The sequence below is a fragment of the Lactuca sativa genome, chromosome 8 (genome assembly GCF_002870075.4).
Source record: "Lactuca sativa cultivar Salinas chromosome 8, Lsat_Salinas_v11, whole genome shotgun sequence".
NCBI lineage: Eukaryota > Viridiplantae > Streptophyta > Magnoliopsida > Asterales > Asteraceae > Lactuca > Lactuca sativa.
Window position 1 is genome coordinate 194,563,536 of NC_056630.2, and position 13,928 is coordinate 194,577,463.

Consider the following 13,928-nt stretch of genomic DNA (forward strand, 5'->3'; position numbering starts at 1 on the left):
ACAGGTTTAGAATTGATGATTCCACTTTAACTTCTTTTCCTTGTTGGGATGTGAGCTTAAAGAAGAATCAATTATTCGACTACCTTTTCAATCTTAATTATATACGACTCGTATACACAAGATTGCGATTGATGAACCATGTATGACGTCTAATATGAACTTCAGGACGGAGAACTGCCCGAGACTACGAGTGAACGCATCGTCGTGCGAACAAACTTAGGACCCAATGCGACTCCTGTAAACCGATCGCCCTACGCCCTCACACCAGTGGAGATACAAGAACTGTTCGGACAACTTAACGACTACTCAACAATAGAATGATAAGACCAAGCTACTCACCTTTGAGAGCTCAAGTCTTATTCTTCAAGAAGATAGACTTCAGTGGGTGCGATCATAACAACACTAATGCACCGGACCCCATCAGAACTCCGCAGTTAAGCGTGCTTGGGTGAGGGTAATACTAGGATGGGTGATACCCTGGGAAGTCCTCGTGGTGCATACCTTGACGGAACTTCCATTAGAAATCATTACCTTCTGCCACACATAGATGAATTGGTTGACCCACTGCAAGGAACTATTTACTTTTCAGAAATAGGTCTGAGGTCCGAACCTCATCAGTTACGAGTTTTTAAGGAGGATGTCCCGAAGACAACCTTCCAAACTCGATGCGGACACTACGAGCCCGTAGTGATACCTCTCGGATAGGACTAATACACCCGTAATATTCATGAACTTAATGAATAGGGTACGCCATTCTTACTTGGATCAGTTCGTCATTGTCCTTATCAATGACTTACTTATCTACTCTGGTAGTAAGAAGGAAATCATAAAGAGCATCTACAACAAACCTTGGAAACATTAAGATCAGAGGAGCTTTACGCGAAGTTCTCTAAAATGCGAGTTTTAGATTTGCAAAGTCGAATTCCTAAGACACATTACCAGTAATGTGGGAATTCTTGAGGACTCTTCCAAAAAAATCAAAACCGCTGAGAATTTATCAACACCGAGGATGCCGACAGGAATTCGCCAAATTTTAGGTCTCGCTGACCTATTGTCGCGAGTTCATTAAGAACTCCTTGCGGATTATGAAAACTCTTATGACTTTGACTCAGAAGGGAGTGACCCTTGACTGGAAAGACAAGCAAGAGGAAGAAAACCTTGGAATTTCAAGTGAGAGGCCAAATCGATTTGGAAATCTCACTCTGGGAAGGCTTGATACGCTTCGGAAAGTGTAGTAAGCCAAATCCAGAATAGTTAGGACCTCTGAGATTCTTGCCAGAATCGGTCCTGCAACTCACAAACCCAACTTACACCACGAACTCAATAACGTACATTTTACACTTCACGTCTCGAACTTGAAACTCTACCTTTCCGTTAGGACTCTCGTAAGTCTACTCAACGAGATCAAGATCAAAGAGATCCTCGCCTTCGTGGAAGAACTGTAGTGACCCTCGACCAAGTGGTCAAGCGGACCAAGCAAACGCCGTCGCCCATTAGTGAAGGTTCGTTGGAATACCAACCGAGGACCCGGTTTCACTTATGAGCACGAGAACAAATCGATTAGGAAGTTTTCCCACCTCCTTGCTTGATTATTCATGCCTACCCCTTTACCTAAATTCTAATTTTGAACCGAAATTCCCTCTAACGGGGGGATGATGTGACAACCCGAAATTTCCATTCTGTAAAATATATCAAGTCAATAGAAGTCAGAATGGTTACTGTTAACTTTCAGGCGATTTGGAATAAGTTTGAACATTTTATGATTAACACATTAGGGGATGCCAGGAGAGGGGATGTTCTTAGGGTTATTATGCAACAATGACATTTCATACTCCAACAAATTGGAATTATACGACCCGATTATGGAGTTTGCGGTCCAAAACCCTACGGGTATATATATGGTCCTTAGCCATATTTATTCATTTGTTCCATTTCCAACTAGAGAAAAGCCAAATTCTCTCACGGATCTTCAGCCTTTCATCCCAAATCGTGAGTACTTCTATCTAAGTGTATTATAGGGCTTGATATGTGTCTAATAACCTAGAAATCATATCAAAACAACAAGATCCAAGAGTTTACAGCCCAAGAACATCTTGGACCGTAAACCCTTCTTTAAGGGACAAAAGAGTGCCCTAGTCCTTTCCTTTTGCAATGAAACTAGCCTAGACTCGTACCCTAATGTATGTAGGACTAGAAAACACCCCAAGAACACCAAGAGTAAGGTGTTCACGGCCCAAGAAGTTCTTGGACCGTGAACCCCAATCAAGAGTGCCAAAGTGTGTTTTCACCCTTCATAAGCCTTAGACACTAGCCTAGATTCATTCCTAGTTAAGTTAGGGACTTGAAAACACCAAAAACACCATACCCATGAGAGATTATGGCCGTAATCTCTAAGGTATTTGGTTCTAGGGCCATGAACTCCTCAAAGGAGTTGAAAGGTGCCCTAATCGCTTCCAAGGACTAAGCCATCAAGTAGCAATACTTCTAAGGGACATGTAAGACTTCGAAACACCAAATAAACTAAGTCTTAGGAGCTTACGGCCATAAACTCAAGGGTTTACGACCGTAAACTCATTGTTGTTATGGTATTGGAGAGTAAACTCAAGAATGGGGTCCTTTGGAACCCTAAACCCACTAGCCTTGTCCTACGACAACTTAGATGCAATCCTTAGGGCTTATAACACTTATATAAGGTGTTTATCATGTTCTAGGATGTCTTAACATTTTCAATTAGTAGTTTAAGACTAATTGGGTCCATATATGTGTGATTATATGTTAACTAGGATCTTTGGGTGTGTGCAAGTTTTCACTTGACACTTAGCAATCCTACACCGTTCATTTCATTCAAACCACCATCTACCGGTGAGTTCATACCCCTTGAATTAACCTTTTAAATGTTTCTAAATGTTTTTAAAATGCTTTAATGGGGGGGATACAAGTTGAATCATGCTAGTTATTATATCAGCTATGTGATTAATAACCAACATACTAAAGGATTTACTACACTTTAAGTTGTTTTACCAAACAGACTTCTTTAAATGGCTTTCTAAAACGTTTTGCAAACTAACATCAAGTCATCTTTCTTAGTTGTTAAACTTTACAAAGGTTTTTACAAAACTCTGTTATACTTTGTTATCAAAGGATATACTTTTGAAATGTTTATTAAAATGACATCAAGTCATTGTTAGTTATTGTTCAAAACTCTGTTATACTTTGTTATCAAAGGATATACTTTTGAAATGTTTATTAAAATGACATCAAGTCAGTGTTAGTTATTGTTCAAAACTCTTAGATGCCTGACAAAACCATTTTTCATCCTCTGGATCGAAACTATTTCTATACACTTATGTTCTTATATATATGTATTGATATGATAGATTTCATCCTTCATTCAGTTCCCACACTCTCGTGTAGCAAGGGTGTATAAACCTTCTTGGACATCAATTATCTTCCAGTAAACTATTATAGGGATAGTTAGGAGATACCAAACATTATTCCTATTACAAGGAATTACACCAGAGTCAGTTCATTCATGTGTCTATACTATACATTACATGTTACATGAATACGTCAACATAGATACGCTTACATGAATACATTTACATAGATACATTTACTTGTATACACTTACATGGATACTTGTACCTAGAATCTATATGATGAGTTACTAGTACATGCCATACGTGTAAATTAGTTCTAACTATCCTAGTTTAATAGGATGACTAGATGGGACTAACCATTCCGGCACCCACCTGTTAGCAACAGAGGTAATGAACATCTACGGATGCCTACGGTTGATACTTACATTAGGGGTACCTTTACAGGACTAACCATTCCTACACCCTGTTGTTAGATACAGAGGATAATGAATATCTACGGATGCCTACGGTTAATACTTATATTAGGAGTACCTTTATGGGACTAACCATTCCTTAAACCTGCTGCCAACTACAAAGGAAAATGAACAATCTACGGATGTTCAATGTTAATACCTTTTCGGTAGTCGCGATGTCGAGTTGATCCTAATACAAAAGGACAGCACTTACATGGCTATATTTTTCCTATTAATTTTATTTTGTGATACATTCACATAAACGATGAGGTAGACTTGATTTTGTTAATAGTAGTTATAGAGGGGAAAACCATCTTTGTTATAGCAAAACATTTGAGTCTTGGTTAAAGACTTCTTTCCATACATTTGAGTCTTTGTAGAAGACTACTTTCCATACATTTGAGTCTTGGTAGAAGACTACTTTCCATACATTTGAGTCTTGGTAGAAAACTACTTTCCATACATTTGAGTCTTGGTAGAAGGCTAATCTTTATACTAATAGAAATCATAAGGATTTGCTAGGGTATTCAAACGCTTTCAATTGCTTTCAAACAGTTCATACTTATAAAGTCTTTTTCCAAAGGTTTACAAGTCATTACTTTAAAGTTTTACAAATCAAAGACACATTAATACTTAAGAATTCACCAGCTTTTTGGCTGATACTTGCTTTCAAAATAACTTGTATTCTCAGGTCACAAATAGACAGGTACGACGACCAAGTTTTGTGAAGACAGAGAAATCAAGACTCCTATTTTATTTTGATTATTCATTATGTTGTCTTATATTATGAAATAACACTTGTAACTAAAATTATACTATTAATGCAATGGATGATGTTGTTGCTTGTTTACTACTTTGCATTGTTATGATACATTACATGACGTCCTCCGCCCCAGAATGTTTCCACCGTTCTCGGTTTTCGGGTGTGACAAAAATCCTTTTTTTCCTTAATAATAACTTAATGCAATTAGCTCTCACGTCATAATTTTGGATCCAAGTTCAAAATACCATTAAGAGTCATAAAGTTTCCAACTTCATGACTTCGCATGCCCATTAATTGCTTAGTACATAAAATCCCAACTTCTTAACACCTTAAGACCTTCGAGGGCATGCATAGGGAAAAACTAAGAATCAAGACCACATTTTTATGACTCAAGACCCCTCATTGGGTCTGAAAGGACGATGTATCCGGTTAAGAGCTTGCCATGCTCAAGAATCATCATAGTTGGTACCAAATATACCCTGAATGAAGAAATGGCTAGATCTATAAGGTAAGATGATCAAGCTTGAAGCTTTTTACCTCTTGGATGTTGCTATAAAGGAGAGAATTTAGATCCAAGTTGCTTCCAAGCTCCAAAGTCTTTCCACCACATTCTTTTTTTTTCAAGAATACTACCAAAACACAAAAATGAGCTCAAGATTCACTCTTCTTAATTAGGGTTAGCTAGAGGGACGTTTTCTCATGTTGGGGCAGATGAGGGAATGAAAAATGAGGAGTTGATAATGATTACATATGGACCAAACCCTAAAAATTAGGGTTTGAGGATTCTTCACATACACCCGACGTACACGGGTTATGCACAATGTACTTATGCCCGCACATGTACGCCCTACGTACACAATGTACATCCAACGTACTAAGCCTTGCCCTGATTTTGAAAAAATGCCACTAAGGGACCATTTTGCAAACAAACTCATTATAACGACTAAAAATCATATACCTTCAAACTTAAGAGTTAATTTTGGAAATACCTCATTATTAGGATGTTGCAATTCTCCCCACTTGAACTAGACTTCATCCTCGAAGTCAGGTGTTGCGAATAATTATGGATAATGCTCCCGCATCTGCACCTCCAGCTCCCAGGTCCACTTGCAGCCCCTCTGATGTTGCCACTGAACCTTTACCGAAGGTATCTCATTTTTGCGTAGGACCTTCATCTTTCTCTCCACTATCGCTACCAGGCTCTTAATATAATTTAGGCTCCAATCGACCTTAATAACATCCAAAGGGACCACTTTCTCATCGTCCAACACATACTTCTACAACTACAAAACATGGAAAGTGTTGTGGATCTGACTGAGCTCACTCAGAAAATTGAACCGGTAGGCCACCCTGCCTAACCTGGCGATCACACGGAACGATCAAATATACAGGGGACCCAATTTTCCCCTTTTCCTAAAGCGTATCACACCCTTCCAGGGTGAGACCTTTAGTAGTGCGATATCGCCAACCTGGAACTCTAACTCTGATCGATGTCGGTCGGCAAAGCTCTTCTGCGGACTTTGAGCTATCTGAAATTTTTGTCGGATCTGCTGGATGAGCTCTATAGTCTGGAGGACCACATCAGTCCTCCCCATGACTCAATGACCAACGTCCCCCCCAAAAATCTAGGGTACGACATCTTCGACCATACATAAGCTCAAAGGATGGTGCACCAACGCTGAAGTGATAGTTGTTGTTATAGGAAAACTCTACAAGAGGTATGTAGGAATTCCAACACCCACTAAAATCTATGACACAAGCCTGCAACATATCTACAAGTGTCTGGATAGTCCGCTCACTTTAGCCATCAGTCTACGAATAATAAGCAGTGTTTAAATGTAGCCTCGTACCTAGTTCCTCGTGGAACTTCTGCCATAATCGGGAAGTGACCCGAACATCTTGATCTGATATAATGGAAACCGAAACCCCATAACGAGCAACATTCTCACAAACATACACATCGGCCAACTTTTGGCCAAGGAGCTCTCCTGGATGGCAAAAAAGTGGGCACTCTTGGTCAGTTGATCCATGATCACCCAGATAGCATCAAAAGCCTTGACATTCTTCAGTAGCTTGGTGATAAAATCCATGGTGATCTATTCCCACTTCCACATGGGAACCTCCAAAGGCTACAACTTTCCATGCGGCCTCTGATGCTCAGCCTTGACCATCCTATAAGTTAAGTACCTCTCAATGTACCAAGCTATCTCCCTCTTCATACACGGCCACCAGTAACTTAGTCTCAAATCCGGATACATCTTGGTGGCTCTTGGGTGTATCAAAGAGCAAGACTTATGAGCCTCCTTCAAAGCTATTTGTCTAATCCCAATAGAAAACGAAACCTGATCACACCGGGTCAACAATCCCTAACTATCGGTGAAAAACCTATCAATCTCACCCATGATCCTCTGCTTTTTCCATTTATCCTTCTTAATTCCTTCTTCTTGTCTACTCTGATCAAATCCAAAAGTGGAGAATCAATGGATATCCTCATACACATATCCCTACCTGAAGATCCAGTAGACTTGAGGCTCAAAGCATCCGCGACCATATTCACTTTACCCAGACGGTAAAGAATCTCGAATTCATAATCCTTGGCCATGTCAAGCCACCTGCGCTGCTTCATGATTAGGTTCGGCTAGTCCATCAGATATCACAAACTCTTGTGATCTATGTGAATAGTATACTAGACCTCATACAGATAATTTCTCCAAAACTTGAGGGCAAAGACTACTGACCCCAACTCAAGATCATGAGTAGGATATCGTGCCTCATGCGGATTCAGCTACCGAAATCCTCAATACCCTCTCGAAGGGTCAACATAAAATACAACGAAATCCTCAAAACCCTCTAGAAAGGTCAACACTAGGGCCTCTCATAATCATTGTCGCAGTGTCTCAAATGCCTTCTACTACTCAAGGCCCCATGGGAAATTCACACCCTTCCTCGTCAGATGAGTAAGGGGTACAACAATCTTAGAGAAATCTTGGATAAATATCTGATAATATCCTACTAAGCCTAATAAACTCCTGATCTCCGAGGGAGACTTCATAACCATCCACTACATCACAGCCTCAATCTTGGTCGTATCGACAAAAATCCCGTTATGTTAATGAGAAGGTCGAAGAACTGTACCACTCGTAACCAAAATTCACACTTCAAGAACTTAGCATACAACTGTTCTCACCTCTGCACTCCCAAAAGTTCTCGAAGGTGCTCATCATGCTGCTCTTTGGTCTTGGAATACACCAATATGTCATCAATAAAAACAATAACTGATCGATTGAGCATCGGCCTACATACTCGATTCATCAAGTCCATAAAACACCACAAGCGGATTGATGAGCCTAAATGGCATCACCACAAAATCGTAATGCCCATAACGAGTCTGAAATGTTGTCTTCTCCACGTCCTCCTCTCTAATCCTCACCTGATGATACTCGACCTCAAATCGATCTTGGAGAACCAAGACGCACCCTACAACTGATCAAAGAGGTTGTCAATATACAGAAGTAGATAATGGTTCTTCACCGTCAATTTGTTTAACTCCCGGTAATCAATGCACATCCAGTGTGAACCATACTTCTTCTTGACGAACAATATCGGTGCTCCCCACGACCAACTACTCGGTCTTATGAACTGCTAGCCTAAAGGCTCCAATAACTGATAGGATAACTCATGCATCTCAGGCAGTGCCAAACTATATGGTGCCTTGGCAATCGAAGCTGCACTTGGCACTACGTCGATCCTGAAATCAACCTGCCTCTAGGGAGGCACACCGGGTAACTCCTCCGAAAACACATCAACAAACATCCTAACGACTGGCACATCTGAAACCAAAACCTATGCCCTAACTCGAATGTACTTTCGAGCCCTGGAAGCAGAGAAAAAGTTGACCCGGTCCTGGTATCCTCCCCATAGTTAACTATTTCTCCCCCACTTGGGGTTCGAACCACCTCCCACTGACCCTCACGGTCTGTCATCACACCAAACTGCTCATCCATTCCATCCCCACTATTGCACATACATTCCCCATGGGGATAGGAATCAAATCAATTGAATAAGATATCCCAGATATTTCCAAGACGTAACTCTGACCCATTATGGCCTATATATGCTAGCATTATAATTCTAAAAACTAATGTACGACTGGCTAACCATTCAAAATCAAACCGAGTTTCAAAATTTCATACCTGTAATTTTTTGCGCTTCAACCTTGACCTCCCACAGGACTTTGGAAATCTGGGCTTGCACTCTCTCAGCTACCCATGTAGGACAGTCAGGTTTTAGATGACCCGACTAGTGAAATTGGAAACATATCTGATGCCTCTTGCAGTAATGGAAGACATGCCCTCTCTCTACGCACTTATAGCATTTGAACTTGTGACACGCAAAGCCGTGGGTTCCCCCATACTTCCCGCATATATAATAGCTCCCTTAACTCCCATTACCTAAGTTAGTAGCCTCAACCTCTTCGTCCTTCACTGAATGAGTCCTCCTTCTCTTTTGGAGACTTGTTCCTACATCAAGATCTCCCATAATAGTCATCTCAGTAGCACCTCTTAGAGTTTGCAAAGATGAAGTTCGCTCCTCGAACATGGAAATTAGCTTGCCAATGATCCGGTCCATGCTACCATAAAATTCCTCCTTCAATATCTATAAAACCTCCACGGTAATCATCTCCCATATTTGATCAATAGTCAACCCTAACCTATCTTGACCATTAGCTCCAGATCCTGAACCCGGTCCCCTGGTGAACTACATAATAGAAACGAACCAAAATGCATTAGAAATTCCACAATACACATATAATCACAACCATCCCATACATACGAACCCTCTGGGATTTTGACTTCCTTGAGACGTGTACGGTTCCAGTGGTTACAGTAATACGCGCCCATATAACCGTCCACACCTACCCGTATTTGTTTCAACAATCATCATAACCACCCAAACAGATATAAGAACTAGGATACACATACATCCTATTCTCACTCCCTAAAGAAAGGCTAGACATTCCTCAACTATCTGGCTACTTACAAATAACTCATCCGTGGAACTTCCAACACTTCCTAAAAGCGCATCATGAGCACTAGGTACTCCCTATGCTATCCTAGGATCCACACGTCACCCTACTACCAACTGCCAAACGACCCCTATTGGTTCCAGTTAACTACTGCATGAATACAATCACATGCAACATAACTTAAATAATCTTAGATTAAAAGATTCAAATCTACAATAGTTGGACTCAAACAAGAGCTGCACAGTATGACCAAATCCTTTACTATAAAATTATTTAACCCATGCAGCATGTGACTTAACGTATTCAATTAATAGTTAGTTTACACCCGAAAGAGTCATACAACAATTATCAAGAAAAATCTATATGAAATAAGGCATCATATATCAGGCAATTCTATCATGTAATTCCTGAAGATCCCTATCCTACAACTAGCATGTTGTTCTAACATAAACATAATATCAGATAACAGTGTGCGTACTTGGGGTATACTTTTTTGCTCCAACTAATCGTACACATCGCATCCTTGCTTGGTTGTTTTTGAAACCAAATTTTTGAAAATCAGTTTAAAAACTTTTACAGTTTGCTAGTTTGAGTTTGGATTCACACGAATGTTCATCAAATTCTCTCAAACCAAGGATCGGATACCAAGTTGTAACACTTGAAAAATCACAATAAATTTAAAATTTTCAAAACAACCATGAATCAATATTGTTTACAAAAAGAGTCATTGTTTGAAAACCATTATTTCAAATCAGAGTTTTCCTAAGACCCAGAGACATAAAAATAGGAAGTTGTGTACGATCACGCCTTTACGTTCCCACAATCCTCTGAAATACCTGAAACGATAAACTAAAAACTGTAAGCTAAAGCTTAGTGAGTTCCCCCAAAGTACCGGCACACAACATATCAAATAAGCATACAATATGACCAGCCAGCCTGATTGAACCGCCTTGCAGGGCCTACAGCCTATATGGACAGCTCTACGAACCTTTGGCATTATTTGACCACCTCGCAGGGCCCACAGCCTATCTAAACCGCTCCACAGGCCACCAGCCTAACTGGACCCACTCGCAGGGGCTACAACTTATTCGGTCATCCCAAGGTGGCTTGGCCTACAACACAAAGTAGGACCGCCTCAACCTAACACAACATGTCAACATATGCAACAAATAAACATAAACACAGAGCCAACAAATTTAGATTGGCATACTGATCTACTGTACAACTACAAACTATCATATCACCATCCTAACCCGGATAAATAATCTACTGGATCGACATTGGTTTCTTTGACCCATGGATGAAATGAGGAAAACTCACCTCTCTTTCTGAATGCAAGCAGAATAAATCTTTGTCCCGAAAATCGACTCAACGATCACCTAACCAAAACCAAGGACCTAATCTCAATTAATAAGCACAGAAAACCTAAAATACCGTTAGGTCAACATGGTCAAAACTCTGGTTAAACGTCAAGGTCAACAAGTCAACTTGGTCCACTTAACTGAGTACGTGGGGTATACTCAGCTTCTATGCTAGGCGTACTTAGGCTTTAACTGGAGTCAGGTGTTTGACTCCATATGTGCGGCGTACGCTAGGTTACGCACGACATATGTACCTAATTACTTTTTCCTCAATAAGAGCTTAATGAATTAATCTTTCACATCCGAATTTCAAATCCAAGGCCAAAATAACACTAAGAGTCATAAAGTATCCAACTTCATGACTTTGCATGCTCATTTAGTGCTTAATACACAAAATCCCAACTTCTTAACACCTTAAGACCTTCTAGAGCATGCATGGGGAAAAACTAAGCATCAAGACCACATTTTTATGACTCAAGACCCCTCATTGGGTCTAAAAGGGTGACTTATTCATTTAAAATCATGCCATGCTCAAGAATCATCATAGTTGGGAACAAAAATGCCCTAAATGTAGAAATGGCTAAATCTATAAGATAAGATGATCAAGCTAGGAGCTTTTTACCTCTTGGGGATTGCCAGCAAGGAGAGAATCCCATATCTAAGTTTCTTCCAAGATCCAAAGTCTTTCCACCGCCTTCATTTTCTTATAGAATACCACCAAAAGACAAAAATGAGCTCAAGATGAACTCCTTTCTCTTAGGGTTAGATAGAGGGACATATTCTCAGGTGGGGGCTGATGAGGGAATGAGACATGAAGAGTTAATGATGACTATATATGGACCAAACCCTACAAATTAGTGTTTGAGGATTCTTCATGTATGCTCGCCATACGCAGTGTATGCCCAATCTACTAAGGCCCACGTATGCACGCTTAGCATACCAAGCCTTGCCCTGATTTTATGGAAATTCCACTAAGGGACCAATTTGCAAACTAACTCATTCCATTGGATAAAAATCATAAACTTTCATAATTAAGAGTTAAATTTGGAAATACCTCATTACTGGGATCTTACACCATTCTTTATTTAAATCATTTAGATCACCAGTGAGCTTGCTTTTCTTGCAAAGAGGAAGGGCTGAAGAATCACCAGTAGCGAAAGAACCTTCAGCTTTAGCATCATTAGCTCCCCCTAAGAAGAAAGCCTTCCTCTTTCTAGTATTGAGTTGTTCATCATCAGAATCTATGTCGATTTGGGTTCCTTGAGGAATCCCCCCCTCAAAATATCAATCAGGGTAAACAACACTCAAAGGAATAGCAACAACAGCTTGTTCAACCCCACGTCGAGAAACCCTTCATATTCATATGTCTCAAATTTATCACCAGCGTCTGAGGTAGGCTTATCATCGTTTTTTACATCAAGTTATAGTATGTAGATCTATGGTTCAACTACACAGATTGCCTTTTGATTATCATCCCTCCCTTATTCATACATTTCAGGCATATATGGAGTTTTTTCAATCACCATTTGCTGATCATTGCTCCCTTGACTATTCTCCCCCTTTTTGGCATCATCGGTTCGGGGAGGGGAGCCAGGAGGTAGTGAAGGAGTGTGAGGAGGGGGATGAGATGGTGGAGGTGAATTTGATGATGAAGGTGGAGGTGGAGGTGGAGGCTTATCACCTACAGAATTTAGAGGAGTATCTTCACTAACCACATCATCATCATCATCACCCAAGGTCATAAAACGTTTCATATCAACTACATCCTTTTCTACACTATTAAGTCTTTCTCCCAACGATTAAGTTATCTACACCAATAGAGAGAGTTAAGAGAGCACAGTAGTTTGAAAGTTAGAGTTAGATTCCCCATGATAAAAGAAGCAGTCTGAAGAGGTGTTGGCATAAGAGGGACGGTTTCATCTTTAGGAGAAGGAGAAACCAATCTTGGAGAAATCACATCTTGGATCAGTGGATCAGTAGTTTCCACTTGAGGCGAGGTTGATCCATGTTGTACAATATCATATGTTGAGGGAGTGGATGAAGAAGTAGAAGAGAATCAAATGTGCTAGTTCAATCTTGGGGTAGAATTCATTCCCTAAATAGAGGCTTATCCCTCACCAGTGGCAAGTTCATCTTCTTCATCTTCAACGTCTTCTTCATCATCAGCTTCATCTTTATCATTAGTACCTTCTTCATCAACATCTCCTTTCTCATTATCTTTATCGTCATCCTCATCATCCTCTTCTTCAGATTCAGAGGATTCAACAGTGTAGGTATTTGCAATCCAGTTCACCATTCTCTAGGTAATATGCATAACACCATTAGACGGAGCAGCATTGATGATCTTTGTGGAGAGGGCTGGTATTGTAATGATGTCTCCATGATTAACGTTATAAATTTCTTTATCATAAGCCAAAATTAGTCCAAGCCAACAAGGATAAGGAACATATGCTGGCTTCTTGTTCCTAGTGATACAATCAATCAACTGATCAAGAAAGAGTTAGGAAAAATCCTATCTTTTATTACACACCATGGAATACAAAATTCTTATCTCAAAAAAGATTCAATTTATGTAAGCTCCTAGTTTTGTGTCGAAGGCATTTACTAATTACCACCCATAGGTACTTCCACCCTACAACAAAACATTGACGAAGAGTGTATTTGGATGAATCACGAGAGGTGTCGTGAAGGGAAAACTTATACCCTAATGTTTCACGAATGGACTCACATTTTTCTTCTGAAGGAATTTTAGAATAGTTTGAAACGATTCCACATCAATAGTAACCCTATATTCACCATCTACAATGCTTCTTGTAATGGTTTAAGAACTAGAGTCAACAAAGCATGAAGATTAGAACTCACATACCTGTTGTGACAACTCGATATTTCAAGTCAATATAATGACCTAAAATCAAGGATTTGTAATCTACTTTTGATATAATAAAA

General features: G+C 39.9%; 1 protein-coding gene and 1 pseudogene across 1 annotated transcript; one reads left to right on the forward strand and one right to left on the reverse strand.

Moving 5' to 3' along the window:
- The first annotated feature begins 383 nt into the window (after positions 1-383).
- LOC111900185 (5S ribosomal RNA) lies at positions 384-502 on the forward strand (annotated as a pseudogene).
- An 11,518-nt stretch (positions 503-12,020) lies between these two features.
- On the reverse strand, positions 12,021-13,278 carry LOC111900138 (uncharacterized). Its single transcript, XM_023896008.1, has 3 exons — positions 13,170-13,278; positions 12,506-12,753; positions 12,021-12,257 (listed from the first exon to the last, which is right to left on the reverse strand). The coding sequence occupies exons 1-3, from the start codon at positions 13,276-13,278 to the stop codon at positions 12,021-12,023; spliced, it is 594 nt and encodes a 197-aa protein (XP_023751776.1).
- Positions 13,279-13,928: the final 650 nt, after the last annotated feature.

What these genes read in the sequence shown, in the direction of transcription:
- LOC111900138 (XM_023896008.1), bottom strand. Translation starts at nt 13,278, where the DNA reads ATGGTGAACTGGATTGCAAATACCTACACTGTTGAATCCTCTGAATCT. An exon ending in AGGAGATGTTGATGAAGAAG is followed by an intron (nt 12,754 to 13,169) that starts GTACTAATGATA and finishes TTAATAGTGTAG; the next exon opens with AAAAGGATGTAGTTGATATG. An exon ending in GGAGCAATGATCAGCAAATG is followed by an intron (nt 12,258 to 12,505) that starts GTGATTGAAAAA and finishes TGATATTTTGAG; the next exon opens with GGGGGGATTCCTCAAGGAAC.